The sequence below is a fragment of the Bacillus rossius genome (genome assembly GCF_032445375.1).
Source record: "Bacillus rossius redtenbacheri isolate Brsri chromosome 9 unlocalized genomic scaffold, Brsri_v3 Brsri_v3_scf9_2, whole genome shotgun sequence".
NCBI classification, from domain to species: domain Eukaryota; kingdom Metazoa; phylum Arthropoda; class Insecta; order Phasmatodea; family Bacillidae; genus Bacillus; species Bacillus rossius.
Window position 1 is genome coordinate 6,554,324 of NW_026962013.1, and position 15,401 is coordinate 6,569,724.

At 43.7% G+C, this 15,401-nt stretch overlaps 1 protein-coding gene across 1 annotated transcript in view; it reads right to left on the reverse strand.

Moving 5' to 3' along the window:
* Positions 1-654: 654 nt before the first annotated feature.
* Positions 655-15,401, reverse strand: part of LOC134542960 (uncharacterized) — a 31,193-nt gene continuing 16,446 nt past the window's right edge. The window contains exons 2-5 of the mRNA XM_063387586.1: positions 11,275-11,680; positions 10,311-10,691; positions 7,616-8,567; positions 655-6,860 (exon numbers count right to left, since the gene is read on the reverse strand). Of these exons, the coding sequence (XP_063243656.1) occupies positions 4,831-6,860; positions 7,616-8,567; positions 10,311-10,691; positions 11,275-11,658 (3,747 nt within the window). The 5' untranslated portion in view covers positions 11,659-11,680 and the 3' untranslated portion in view covers positions 655-4,830. The remainder of the gene's footprint in view (positions 6,861-7,615; positions 8,568-10,310; positions 10,692-11,274; positions 11,681-15,401) is intronic.

Below are 15,401 nucleotides of genomic sequence, written 5' to 3' on the forward strand. Positions count from 1 at the left end.
CGGCTATGTTGTTTTTCTCACTTTCGTATTTGGAGAATAGGTTTCTACAAAAACGCGGCATTGCTACAGACGAATAGGTACCCGACAGCTCAATGCTTATAACATAGACAAGACAAAAGTATCAAAATAAACCTAGCTGCACGTATATTAATCATTTAATATTCAGTAAACATCTGATGCAATGACAGCACATGTGGACATTAATAAAAAAAGTTTTGCTCGTAGAAGGGAGTTAAATGCAATTTTCATACCACAATTCGCACTACTTTATAAATAATGCTTTTTTTTTCTTTTCCAAGTTTTTCTCGCGAAAGTGATTGAGTTGTTCAGTATGAAACTGTATTAGGCCTGCAGTTAGGACCTACTTGTGTAGTCACTATTAAACAGCCAGGAAATATACCTATTGTTATATTCTGTATTCAAAATAATTAATTTTTCAAAATAAATGTAAGTCATATCAATTATTACAATTACTGTAATTCACTCAAAAGAAATATCAAGTTTCAAAAGTATAAATTATTTAATTTACTAATTATCTTTATATGGGAGTGATATTACTGAAAATTAGGTTTATTATGATAATTTTAAATAGCAATATCAAGAGAAAATATAAAGTCCTGTTGAAAAATATTTTACTTACATTAGTGTGAAATATTTGTTACATGCAGTAAACATGTTGAGTCATTTTGGGCAAAGGTTTGGCAAATTTTGAAGGTCAAGGTCAAAGGTCACGGCAATCAAATATGTCGGTCGAGACTTCACATTACAAGATGGCGGACGGCACCAGGTACCAGCCGCAGGAGCATCATGTATATACTACTCATGTACTCTATCGAATTCATTCTTATTTATTATGAACATTCTAAATAACTTATTATCAAAAACAAATTTTAACTAAACATTACTGCAATGGGTGTAAATAACAAGGGTTGAAGGACCCAAAAAATCATAACTCCTCAGTTGGTATTTTATCAAAAATAATTTATTGTTAAAATTCAAAAACCTTTGGCTAAAACCTTTTTTTTTATGAGAACGAAATATTACGGCAAGAATTTAAAAAAAAAAATCATGGTTTGAATTTAAAATATTCCAAATTTCCTTACCAAGTACAATATCAAACAGGTTGAAACTTAGGTTTCAAAGCTGTAAAATTTTCTAAACATTACCTCAAACCTTGGTTCAAAACATTTTTTTTTTTACTGTTTATTTGTTTAAGTGATGAAACATAGTGCTTGAAGGTAAAACAAAATTCTTAACACTTTAGTAGGCATTGTATGAAATTCGTTCTAAGTTATTCAATGATGGGTGCATTGAATTAAAAACATTCTCACCATTTTCGCTGCCTAAAATATGAGAACATGTTTAATCGATCATTTTGGAATATTGGAGAACATATAAAATGTCATGTATACTAATCTCAAAATGTTCTACAATTTGAATGAAGTTTCCAGAAGGTTCCAGAAGATATAGGTTCTTTGGAATCTACCTCCGCTATTAGGGATTTTTTTTTTTATTGTATGAGTTTGAAAAATACAGTTTTGACCATGTTTACCTGTTAAATTTTGTATGTGTAATACGCATAGCGCCTTTGAAAGCACTATTCCTCTGTCAAATGAAGTCCGTGTTTACAATTTACATTATGTATTACAGTTTACAATATTACAAATACATGTACACATTAGTTTCGTATAAACTTGCAACTCAGTTCAAACAATAAAACTTATGGGCTTAATGATGCATAACATGCTGCCAACATTTTATCTAATATATAAAATTCTCGTGTCACAGTTTTCGTTGCCATACTCCTCCGAAACGGCTTGACCGATTTTGATGAAATTTTTTGTGCTTATCCGGTATCTATGAGAATCGGCCAACATCTATTTTTCATCCCCCTAAATGTTAGGGGTAGTCCACCCCTAAATTTTTTTTTATTTCCAGTTTTTGGTAGGAAATCACCATGGCAACGGCTGTTGCTTTGTTGATGCTTCATTCGTCTCTATGGCAACGGCTATTTCATTGTTAGTGCAGTCCTCATCACCGTTGAAATTTTGCAAGTACTTTAAATATCAAAAATTGCCCTTTTTTTTCAAGTATATATATTTTACAGACTTGAAACTTCACAGTAATGTTCCTTATGTTACGCAGGATGACATTTTCCGAAAATTAGATCCCATGGGTGGTTAAAACCAGGCAACAGTGGGTACTTTGTCTGCATGAGAACAGAATTTTGCATTGTTCATGCCTTCTGCGTATCCATGGCAACGGGCATCGCGCGGCAGTGGCGTACCGACAAGGAGGGGCATGTATAATGAGCGGCGTAAGAGTGATCTGCCTGTAGACTGCCGTAGCGAAATACGGGTACATCAGTTGTACGTTGCGTGCACGAGTCGGGAAACCATCGGTGCTATTCATTTTCTCTCCGGTACATTATACAGCACTGTAATACATTTTCACTGAATTGTTTTTATTTACCATTACTGTAAATGGGAGATGTGGCTTAATTCTTTTCCATTAGTATAGCCGTGCGAAGCCGGGTCGGGCAGCTAGTATTTTATAAAACACTGGCACAGTAAGTTATCAATTATGTAAATAACACTTTAAAACAGTAAATTATTAACTTTAGTAAGTAATTTTTCGTGACACCTAACTTCATTCACATTATTTCAGACACAAAACTACCAATAAAAAAAATTACAAAACAAATTCAGTCACTCACACAACCCAATATTAAATGTAGAGGGGTGAGAACGTTAATTCTCATTGCAACTACCTTTAGTTCCAAGAGATCTCATTTTAACTTATGTTTGTTTGACTGCTTGAGCTTCAAGTAAAGCCTAAGTCTTGCTAGGCTGAATAAGTTGAAATAGTTAAAAAGCAAAATTGCAGAGACCACGACTTGAGTTTGCATTCATACTGTACTTTGAATGCAAAAGTAACGGGTTACTTCCGACATTTTGAATTTTAACATTAAAACAAAAAGAATTTAGAGAAGTAAACAAATACGTGCATTTTTCGTCATGATTTACTTTCTCGCACCTTGTTAATTTTAATAAAAATATATTCACTCTAAGACTACAAGCTTAGGTAAAACAATTTGGGAAAATACACTTTTTTTGCAAAAAAACAAAAACAAATTATGATAATAATAAAACATTAATCTAAATCTGTATTGCTTGACAGTACTTTATTCCCCTCTCATCTGTATTAACTACATATTTATGGTTTATTCATACCTACAGGCTACTAAGTGTGGTTTGATGCGAACAGCTTTTGAGTTTCCCTACCATTACTCTGCTGAATAAATGAGTTATCCGCAGAGCAACCACAACCATTCAGCATAAGAACAACCGGATTAAGGCTCATGCGAAACACATTGACACATCAGGCATCGGACTAACAAACCGTAAGAGAAATATCACCAAAAATATGTGCCGATACTAGATAGTGCCGAACCTCCCAAAATCTTTCTTGTCACTCATTTCTTCCCAAACGCACTGAAATAAAACTAAATTTATTTAAAACATTTTAAAAAGATTTATGTAGATGTTTGTGTTGATTTTACTTTACCATTAAACCTTAAAATACAATCAAATAATAATTTTATATAAAAAAAATTACTATGTTAATTTTTTTTCGTTCATAAATCACACGATTGAAAAGTAGGTGTAAAAATAAATCCAATTACATGTTTAGACGAAAAAATGCTAAAATCGTCCTTGTGTGTAAGACTAATATAACACTCATAGGCCCATTAGATAGCATCGAAAAAAAGTCCATGAAACACTGTCGTTAAATTAAATTTTGTTGTGACACCTGGCAAAAAGGCAAACTTCTATTCATCGATTGGTGGTACTTAGGTAGGCATACAGCACCAAAACAGAAAGATGTGCGAGTCATTTCTGGTAGGTGAAAATGAAAATCTAAATAATTCTAAGTCAAAATATATATTTTTTAAAAATCTATCACAAAGAAGTTGAGCAAAACAGTACAATTAAATTTTTTATATAAATCTGTTGTCTGTAAAATAATTAAATAAGCCTAGGTCCCTACATATTGAATGTTATTGTATAAATAAATTTAGGGTATATAAATTTTTGTGCCATCTTGAGAAATCTTACACCCAAAAATTTATAAATATTGGTCATTACAATAGCACGAACTCCACATGATTTGAATACGAAAATACGTTAAAGTAATATGATTAAATTTACTCTTTCGTAAAAACAAGTACCTAGCTATCTAAACTTGAATAATCAATTTTCGGCTGTGTAAACTTGGAATAATATTTGGCTCCTCAAATTTGTTTCATTTTATAAGAACAGTGTGAAAAGGGTACATTTTTGAAGAGGAATTTGACTTATTTTGAGTCTAGTCAAATGTTACTTAAAACATATAAAATACAGTTATGCACATTTGCCACTCTTGTTAAAATAACTATCACTAGTATACTTGCTACTAAAAAAAGCTGCAGTTCTTATAAATAGCTGCAATTTATAAAACATAAAAACTAAACACTGCAGTTCATAAATAAAATAGCTGCACACTAATAAATAACAAATTTTACATATACATTATTTAAACGAATAATGGATTGGTGACAATAATTCCAAACTCGTACACTCCGACTGAGGGGTTGTCTTTCAAAAATGTTTAATATAAAATAATTGTAAAAAATATATAAAACTATGATCGTTTGTCTAATAACTTAATGCTGCCATAAGTTCCACAAAAAAGCATGATGTGACTAGAAAAATAAATATTTTGTTTTAAACATACTAGCACGATTACGGGGCAGTAGTCAATGATCTGTCGAGGAACAGAAAATCGTCGTCACCACTCTGTAATCTTCGTCATTTGGCTGAGGGGGATGCTGCCCTTCAAGGGCGTCGTCTCGTCCGTCGTCGACGAGGAGGTGGCGTAGGTGCCCGTGGTGCTGTTGGCGACGAGGGTCTGCCTCCGGGACCTGGTGGAGGAGGAGTACGTCGCGGAGCTCTCCCTCGGGAACCACTTCTCGCGCAGCTTCTTCTCGCCGGCGATGAAGAACAGGAACAGCACCATGCCCTGCATCGTGGCGGTCACGCAGAACAGGTAGGTGAACACTATGCTGACGCGCGCCAGGAACCCGAACACCCAGGTCAGGCCCAGCAGGAAGAAGAGCAGCACCCCCGTCAGCAGGCGCCGGTTGTTGAGGTGCCGCTTGGAGAACCCGCGCTTCTCCACCGTCCCCGTCGAGCAGCAGTTGTAGATGCTCTTCAGGATCGCGAAGAATATGAAGATGTTGACCACGACGACGAGGACGACCGGCGCCAGGACGCCCCAGTAGAAGAAGTGGCCGGTCGGGAAGCAAAAACCACGCTCCGTCCCCGAGTCCGAAGTGGTCGTGTATATGTTTGGATCGATGGATAGCAAAATTATGATGATGACTGAAGGAAAGCCCCAGGAAAACACTGACACTTTCAGAATGAGGTGGGACACGTGCTGGGTCACAAGAACCTCCACGAGGCGTCGATATTGCAACCACGCAGACACCAGCATCCAGCAGAACGACGCTAGCAACGAGTAGTGCAGTCCCACACCGGCCACGATGCACCAGACTCCTTCCTTGGCGCTCCCTATAGCTATCAGCAGGAACATGATCATGTTGAGCGCTACGGAGCCGGACAGACAGAGGAGCAGCTTATTGCCCAGCTGACGCCTCCACGCCGGGAAAATAACCGCCGTCGCCACAATCCCTACCACTCCGGCGAGAGACAGGGAGCAGCCCACCATGGAGATGACTTCGAGCGACAGCTGGTGACCTTTGCTGATTGGTGGTCCCCCACTCGTGATGATCTCGGCGAAGTGGGTGAGATGGTGGCACCGACAGACGTCGAGGCCTCCCGAAGAGTTGACCAGCTTGCAACCGTCGGAAGACCAGCGTCCTTCGTAGCCTTGCTTGAATTCCCAAAACACGCACTGCTTGATTTCTCCTTCACTGTGGTTCTCGAAAGGTCTGAAATAAATGTGTATTGCGTTTTCCTCGTCGATGATCGTGCCATTTTCCTCCGAGTTAATGTCTATGCTGACGATGTGGCTGTTTACCGAAACGTTCTGCACGCTGGCCAAGTCTCGCATGCGGAATGCTCTGCTGTCGCTGTAAATTGCCACTGATATCCTGGCATCTTTTTCGAAATCAGGTAATAAGACTGCTACATCAATATCTTTTCTCTGGCTAATGTCACTACTTGCACCTTCACCTAGTCCAGTTTCTATTGAACCATTCAAAGAACCTTCAGCGTCTGTGTCTCTGCCAGTCAGGATCATACTTCTAATGGGGTCCATTTCATTTTTCTGGATGTCCGCGACAAACACAGCTATCTTGGGCTGTACGACCTTGAATTCGTCTCCTTCAAGTAGCACATTGCTCAGGATTGTCTTCACATCGTGCAACATTGTCGTTGGTCTGCTGCTTCTATCTATCATATCGTCCATGTTACCTTCCAGGATGTCGTTTATTATATTCACAGCCTTGTAAAGACCTGTCGTGTTCAGCTCCGCTTTTGAAAGCTTGTGGAGGTCATCTGCAGCTTCAACTGACTTCCGAACTTCTTCGAATTTTGACTGGGAGGCTGGTGTTGGTCCTTTAGAAACTGCTGTGCTTGGAGATGCAGTGCTGAACATCATTATTGTGTTATCTGTGGAGGAACTGTTATATGTTGATGTTGAAACTATATTAGAAGGTTCACTGATAATAGTTGTAGAATCTTCTGACTGTGGCAAAGGTGCAAAAATTTCTTTTCCCCAAAAGGCCCCAGTATCAAAATCTATTTCACAGGTTCTCTTCACGGCACCATTTGGAATCATTAGAACAGCAGTTTCACCTGCAAACAAATTATTACAAAAACATTTAAGAAGTCAATATAATTAAATTTTAATTTTAACAAAATATACCTAAATAATGTAATATTTAGTTTTAACTTACTAAAACTTGGTTTATATTTATGTAGGTAATTTTAAAAACAAAGGATTTAATAAAAAAAATTATAAATGTCAAGACTTATAAAAATTGATATTTTTTACCATATTGTATTAGTAATGCAAATATAACATGCATGCTTATACAATTTCTAATGAAAAATTTATCTGAGATAAAGAGGAAAGGCATGTATTTCAAGACCATGCATAATCAAAATATTACAAGTGAAAAATATTAACTTCATTATTTTTAAAAACTTATTAGAAGAATATTAATTTTTTGGATCAAATAACTAAATATGAAAAGAATAAACGGAAGAGAAATGACAAATAATCTGCAATATTAAAAAGAGAGTTTGTTAACTTTAATAAGTTATATTTTTAATGCTCAAAATGAAGAAGCAGGACAGTTCTTTAACTCCTTGTGACTAAATACAACATGGAAAGTTCGATAATTCCCAAATAAGCTCCTTGTTATTTTTTGTTCAATCAATAAGTGATATACCATCATAATGGCCTCTCGGAGTTATGTTCTGACTGCTACCATGATTGTCTACTCACATGATAGACCCCATTAAAATCAACATTAATGAATAATATAGCTAGGTTGGGGTGATCGTCATCATTGTCTGTCCTTGGATTCATCCATGATAAACTGTACCTGCTATCGTCTCTGGCCACTTATAGTCAGTGATGTTCTCGTCGCAGGAGTCCACGCTTCTGGCCGAAGTGACGGAGTAGTAGAAGCCATCCACAGCTATGCTGGGGGCGACGTGGCTGTCTCGCGGGGCCTTGACGTGCAGCAGCATGGTAGTGCAGTCCCAGCCGATCCTCCTGATGCGTCCTTGGGCGCGGTCGTCGAACAGCGTGACCGCGAGGGTGTCGCCGGCGTGCACGTACGGGTACACGAAACGGTACCTCGGCCCGAGTCCGTCGGGCAGAGTCTTGGCGCTGTCACCCGGTGTTGGATCGGAGAGGTTCCCCGAGCCCTCGAAGACTCCTTGGATGTGTTGCTTGATCCTAATGAACTCCCTCAGGAGATGGAACTTCTCACAGACAAGCGTCTTGGGTTCGGAGACCCTCAGCTGGACGGCGAAGGTCTTCAGCCCCTCCTGGAAGGATCTGACGAGGAGCTTGTCGGAGAAAATCGGTTCGGTGGTGAAGACATCGTAGCCGATGCACCAGTAGACCCCGTCACCGACGGGCGAGAGGACGACTTGGTGAGGTTCGACGCTCGAATGGTACACCTCCACGGGATAGAACGTGAGAGCGTCCGTGAAGCAGCGCAACTTGGGAACGAGGCGGACGGATGAGTTGTCCCCAGACCATGACCAGGAAGTGGTCCTTATCAGGTACTCTGGGTTCTCCACCTGCGCTATGATCCTGGCCTCGTCCACCGCCAAGCGCAGGGTTATCACCGGCTTCTTGGGAGGGGGCAGCGGTGCCTCGCAGGCCAGGCAGTTGAACGTGGTGTTGGCATCGACGAGCCGCCACTGGGGGCCGAATGGCTTCACCAGGTAGCGGATAGTGTTGTACAGGTACACCTGGCCCACCAAGTCAGCGTCCGCCTCGTCGCTCCCACCCAGCAGTTTCTTCAGATATTGTTGCTCCACCTGCGGACATACAAGCTGCAGTTTAATCATAACCCTAGTTGAGCATTTAGTAGATTTCATTTTACAAATGTTCAACTCACCCAACATTATCAATCTCAAGGTATTTGTTATTTTTTTTTTAAATAAACACATCATAAATTAACTTAATTATTTATTTCTTTACTTGCACATAATTTTATGGAATGTCTGGTGATTAATAGTGTCAGAGTGTTACAAATAGTTTCTCCTGTGAATTAATAATAGGTGTTTAGCATTTAATTATTTTTTTTGTCAGAATGACTACAACAATAATAACAATATCAGTAGACACTATTTTATGGTATTCACGTATCAATATATGCCAAATGAAATGATGTTTTCTGCCATAGGTACTGTTTGAATGTCATTACAGAATCAGCTCTTTACACATCAGGAAAATTAAAAAAAAAATTGATGGTAGATGCGTGTGTTATTTAAAAAATGTAACTCTATTTTGTGCTTGTTAAAAATTTAGAATTTTATACAGTCATATTGCATATTGGAAATATTCAGTTCTTATATGAGAATTGGATTTTAAGTCTCACTCATATGTGTAATTTGGTGCACTAAGATAATTTTACTGTAAGTAATTTTAGGAAATAAAGTTTGGGTTCGATAACCATTTCGTTAGCCGAAAACATAATATATGAGGGCAGTTTTCTTTTCAACATTCGAAGGACTATAACAAAAAGACAAATTTAGACATTTTAAATATTTTACCACCAAACGTTCAGCAGGTTCTTACTCATTTTTTTCTACATAATCGCCAAAATGGTTGAGGCATTCATATCGTGACACAATCTTCTCGATGCCTTCTTGGAAGAAGTTAGCCGCCAGTGAATAGAGATACAGGGACAGCGCCTGGACTGCCTCTCCCTCTCTCGACGCCGCTGTGAGGCGGATGGACCAATAACGCGGCGCACTGGCTTCCGCAACAAGAATTAAACACAAGATTTGCGAATAGTGGGGCAGGGGGATCAATTATTGTAATATTTTGTTTTTAACATTAATTGCTATCTATCGACAGTGGACGCAACTTCAAGAGTAGGTACATAAAGATTAAAAGGTCAATTTGCCCAATTCATCAAGCTCGGGGGAAGACTGTAGATTCGTATAGAAAAAAAAACAATCCACTGACACACTTCTTTATGTACAGAAAAATAAGGGTGAAATGAGATTTTTTTATATCAAAATTTATTTTTGATCAGTAAAGGTTATTTCCACCTGTTTTGATGAAGAGTATTTGCAATGTAAGGTAATTGCACTACCATGAGTTTATTTTCGTTTGAGTGCGAATCATATGAATGTCGCTCCGTGTAAGCATTTCGTATGGTGTTTCAAAGCAAGTTTAAGTCACCAAAGCTATCGTAGGTGTTAACTGGTGTTTTCAAAATGTCGTATTTGTGATGATGACTTGGTGGTAGAGACTGGAAAAATTCGCGAATTAATTTCGTGACAGGCTGAAATCCAAACACGTGTACAATTCTGCTGGTTCTGCTATTGGCTCGCGGTTTAACTGGAGCTCTCTGGGCCGATGAGAGACCATCGACCAAAGAAGCGTCGAATCACAAGCTTCCCTAGTGGAGACGACTCACAACTTAGTACCCAATGGACACGCGTGTTTACTTGAGATGTGCAGAGGATGATGGTGGCTATCCTAGAGGTCCCTACTTGGTGGTTACCGCCCGACCACTCTGGAGCCGGGGACTTCCCTGGCAAGCTCACCGGCTCGCTGGCGTCGGGCTGACCCTCGGCGTCGGTCCACACGGGAGTGCCGCCCAGCAGGCGCGCCCCCAGCGGGCAGCTGTAGAAGGAGCGCGCCAAGGACTCGCCGTGGAGCGCCGGGAACCCGCGCTGCACCAGGCTCGCCCCGGGTGCCGTCTCGGCGCAGCGGTCTACCGCCTCGCGCCAGGCCAGGCCGCCCTGCTCGACCACGGTGTGCGCCAGGCAGGCCCGGGAGCGCGCCGCCAGCCTGAACCCCTGGGGGCAGCCCGCCATCTCCAGCCGCGGGGTCGACAGCCGCGCCAGGCACGCCGCGGGCAGGGCGTCGGCGCAGTCGCGCGCGAGGTGCCTCATGGGGTCCACGTCCCAGGCCAGGCACTCGCCCTGGGGGCAAGCCGGCACTCTCTCACCTCCAGGCACTCCACAACAACACTGGGCATCCTCCAGGCACAACGTCTCACCTCCCGACACTGCTGGATCTACAGCACTGCAGAGACCTCTCCTCAACAACATTGGGCATCCCAAAAGTGAAACTGCAATTCTACTGCGACATTGCAGAAAAAGGGTGTAGCCCAAAATAATACAATAACCTCAATGAAGCATTGTAAAATTCCTACAACAGTCTCTAAAACATTGAATATCTCAATATGGAACAACAATTGAAAAAATTTTGATATCTAAAAATTTTTATATATATATTTAGGAAGAAATTTTTATTTTAGTACCTACCTATATGCTGCAAGTACCTATATATCAGACACAGGGGCACAATATTAAAGACTTTAAAAAAATTAAGTGGTTTACATAATTTTTTTACAACTAACCTTACCAAGTACTTCTTCAGATGACAACCAAGTGTTTTTTATATTGGTAGTACAATTATTTTTCGTATTATCTCGGAACACGTATTTGACAAAAGCAAAGATAACCATGGCAACGTGTTATCTGAGGAGGCAGTGCGAGGTACCTGGGGGCGGTCGGGCGGCAGGTCCAGCCCCCACACGGGGCTGTTGTACAGAGAGTTGCCCGGGAAGCCGTGCAGGAACATGCCGCCCGGGTAGGCGAGCCGCGCCTCCAGCCACACACGCCGCGCCCCTGCCCGGAGCAAGGCCTCGCGCACCAGCCGGAACAAGGTGCTGTTGTCGGTGCGCAGTTGCCACGCCGTGGCCACGTGGCGGTCCGCCGCCAGGTAGCAGCGGCGTGCCGCCTCATCGCGGCCCAGGGGCGGCGTCACCAGCAGGCACAGCCCATCGGCGACCGGCGAGAAGCCGTCCCCAGGGCAGCCGTCGGCCGTCTGGGCGCGCGCCACAGCCGCCGTCAGCACCAGCAGCATGAGCGCCGTCGTCCACATGCCGGGAGTCCGTCGCGAGAACCTGCCGGGCAGAAGCTGCCTGCTTATTGTGTACACCACTGGCGTCAAGCTGGAATCAGATAGAATTCATTATTAACCTTATTTTAACTGCAGAGACCTCTCCACAACAACACTGGGCATCCTCCAGGCACAATGTCTCACCTCCAGACACTGATGGAACTACAGCACTGCAGAGACCTCTCCACAACAACACTGGGCATCCTCCAGGCACAACGTCTCACATCCAGACACTGATGGAACTACAGCACTGCAGAGACCTCTCCACAACCACACTGGGCATCCTTTAGGCACAACGTCTCACCTCCAGACACTGATGGAACTACAGCACTGCAGAGACTTATCCACAACAACACTAGGCATCCTCCAGGCACAACGTCTCACATCCAGACACTGATGGAACTACAGCACTGCAGAGACCTCTCCACAACCACACTGGGCATCCTTTAGGCACAACGTCTCACATCCAGACACTGATGGAACTACAGCACTGCAGAGACCTCTCCACAACAATACTGGGCATCCTCCAGGCACAACGTCTCACATCCAGACACTGATGGAACTACAGCACTGCAGAGACCTCTCCACAACAATACTGGGCATCCTCCAGGCACAACGTCTCACATCCAGACACTGATGGAACTACAGCACTGCAGAGACCTCTCCACAACAATACTGGGCATCCTCCAGGCACAACGTCTCACATACAGACACTGATGAAACTACAGCACTGCAGAGACCTCTCCACAACAACACTGGGTATTCTTCAGGCACAACGTCTCACCTCCAGACACTGATGGAACTACAGCACTGCAGAGACCTCTCCACAACAACACTGGGCATCCTCCAGGCACAATGTCTCACCTCCAGACACTGATGGAACTACAGCACTGCAGAGACCTCTCCACAACAACACTGGGCATCCTCCAGGCACAACGTCTCACCTCCAGACACTGATGGAACTACAGCACTGCAGAGACCTCTCCACAACCACACTGGGCATCCTTTAGGCACAACGTCTCACATCCAGACACTGATGGAACTACAGCACTGCAGAGACCTCTCCACAACAACACTGGGTATTCTTCAGGCACAACGTCTCATCTCCAGACACTGATGGAACTACAGCACTGCAGAGACTTATCCACAACCACACTGGGCATCCTCCAGGCACAACGTCTCACCTCCAGACACTGATGGAACTACAGCACTGCAGAGACCTCTCCACAACAACACTGGGCATCCTCCAGGCACAACGTCTCACCACCAGACACTGATGAACCTACATCACTGCAGAGACCTCTCCACAACAACACTGGGCATCCTCCAGGCACAACGTCTCACCTCCAGACACTGATGAAACTACAGCACTGCAGAGACCTCTCCACAACAACACTGGGCATCCTCCAGGCACAACGTCTCACATCCAGACACTGATGAAACTACAGCACTGCAGAGACCTCTCCACAACCACACTGGGCATCCTTTAGGCACAACGTCTCACCTCCAGACACTGATGGAACTACAGCACTGCAGAGACTTATCCACAACCACACTGGGCATCCTTTAGGCACAACGTCTCACATCCAGACACTGATGGAACTACAGCACTGCAGAGACCTCTCCACAACAATACTGGGCATCCTCCAGGCACAACGTCTCACATCCAGACACTGATGGAACTACAGCACTGCAGAGACCTCTCCACAACAATACTGGGCATCCTCCAGGCACAACGTCTCACATCCAGACACTGATGGAACTACAGCACTGCAGAGACCTCTCCACAACAATACTGGGCATCCTCCAGGCACAACGTCTCACATACAGACACTGATGAAACTACAGCACTGCAGAGACCTCTCCACAACAACACTGGGTATTCTTCAGGCACAACGTCTCACCTCCAGACACTGATGGAACTACAGCACTGCAGAGACCTCTCCACAACAACACTGGGCATCCTCCAGGCACAATGTCTCACCTCCAGACACTGATGGAACTACAGCACTGCAGAGACCTCTCCACAACAACACTGGGCATCCTCCAGGCACAACGTCTCACCTCCAGACACTGATGGAACTACAGCACTGCAGAGACCTCTCCACAACCACACTGGGCATCCTTTAGGCACAACGTCTCACATCCAGACACTGATGGAACTACAGCACTGCAGAGACCTCTCCACAACAACACTGGGTATTCTTCAGGCACAACGTCTCATCTCCAGACACTGATGGAACTACAGCACTGCAGAGACTTATCCACAACCACACTGGGCATCCTCCAGGCACAACGTCTCACCTCCAGACACTGATGGAACTACAGCACTGCAGAGACCTCTCCACAACAACACTGGGCATCCTCCAGGCACAACGTCTCACCACCAGACACTGATGAAACTACATCACTGCAGAGACCTCTCCACAACAACACTGGGCATCCTCCAGGCACAACGTCTCACCTCCAGACACTGATGAAACTACAGCACTGCAGAGACCTCTCCACAACAACACTGGGCATCCTCCAGGCACAACGTCTCACATCCAGACACTGATGAAACTACAGCACTGCAGAGACCTCTCCACAACAACACTGGGTATTCTTCAGGCACAACGTCTCACCTCCAGACACTGATGGAACTACAGCACTGCAGAGACTTCTCCACAACAACACTGGGTATTCTTCAGGCACAACGTCTCATCTCCAGACACTGATGGAACTACAGCACTGCAGAGACCTCTCCACAACAACACTGGGCATCCTCCAGGCACAACGTCTCACCTCCAGACACTGCTGGAAGCTAATTTTTATTTATTTCCTACAATTTTTCTCAAAGTCGGTGCAATTTTAAGGGCTTCGAGTAGTTTTTGGAACAGTTATGATGCATTTAATGCCGTATACCGAGAGATAAGATGTTACACATTAAAAAAAAAAAATCCTCATTAAAAGGTTAGGTAGTTGAAAAGTTAGTAGGAAAACTACAAAAAAGGCAGCACTGCGACCGGCCTATGTGCCCTCTTAGGACCCCTTATGATGGTTTCTTTTTCTGACTCGGCTGGTTAAGCTCTTCTCTCCATCCCCTTCTTGACAGTGGCGCACTTTGTCGGAGGGGGGGGGGAGGGATGGTAGGGGAGAGATTTATCCCACACCACCGAAATCCTAAAACATCTATCTTTCCAAATTTTAAAAAAATGAATTTGATAACAAATAGCGGGGAAAATGGTTACAACCCCTCTCACTCTGCCTAACTCCTGCTTCATACCTCCATGCCTGATGGGTGACTTCGAGGAAACGAGAATGGCGAACTACGGACGGAAAAGTGGCGATGGAGAAGCAACAGAACGCGTTGGTGCGGGAAACGGGAGCACTCCGAGAAAACCTACCGGTCACTGGCTACGTCCGCCCCGTTTCTCGTTTTATGGAGAGATAAAAGATATCTGGGCTTGGTGGAAGACGTGTGATGTCTCGCCACTACGAACAAGGCACAAACTCTCGCGACGGAGCGAAGGGTGTCCCATGCCAGAGAACCGGGTCAGGATCCCGGGTGCGCATGTACGACTGAGGCGCGCGCCACGCCACACATGCACCCGACAGTCGGACGGGACGTGATGAATGGGAGAGGTCGCCGGAGGGGCGCAGCTCCAGCGACTGTGAGACGCACTTGCAGGGTCTCCCCCCTCGGAGACAAGCGCCTCCTTGTCCGCGGCAGGAGACGAAGAGAC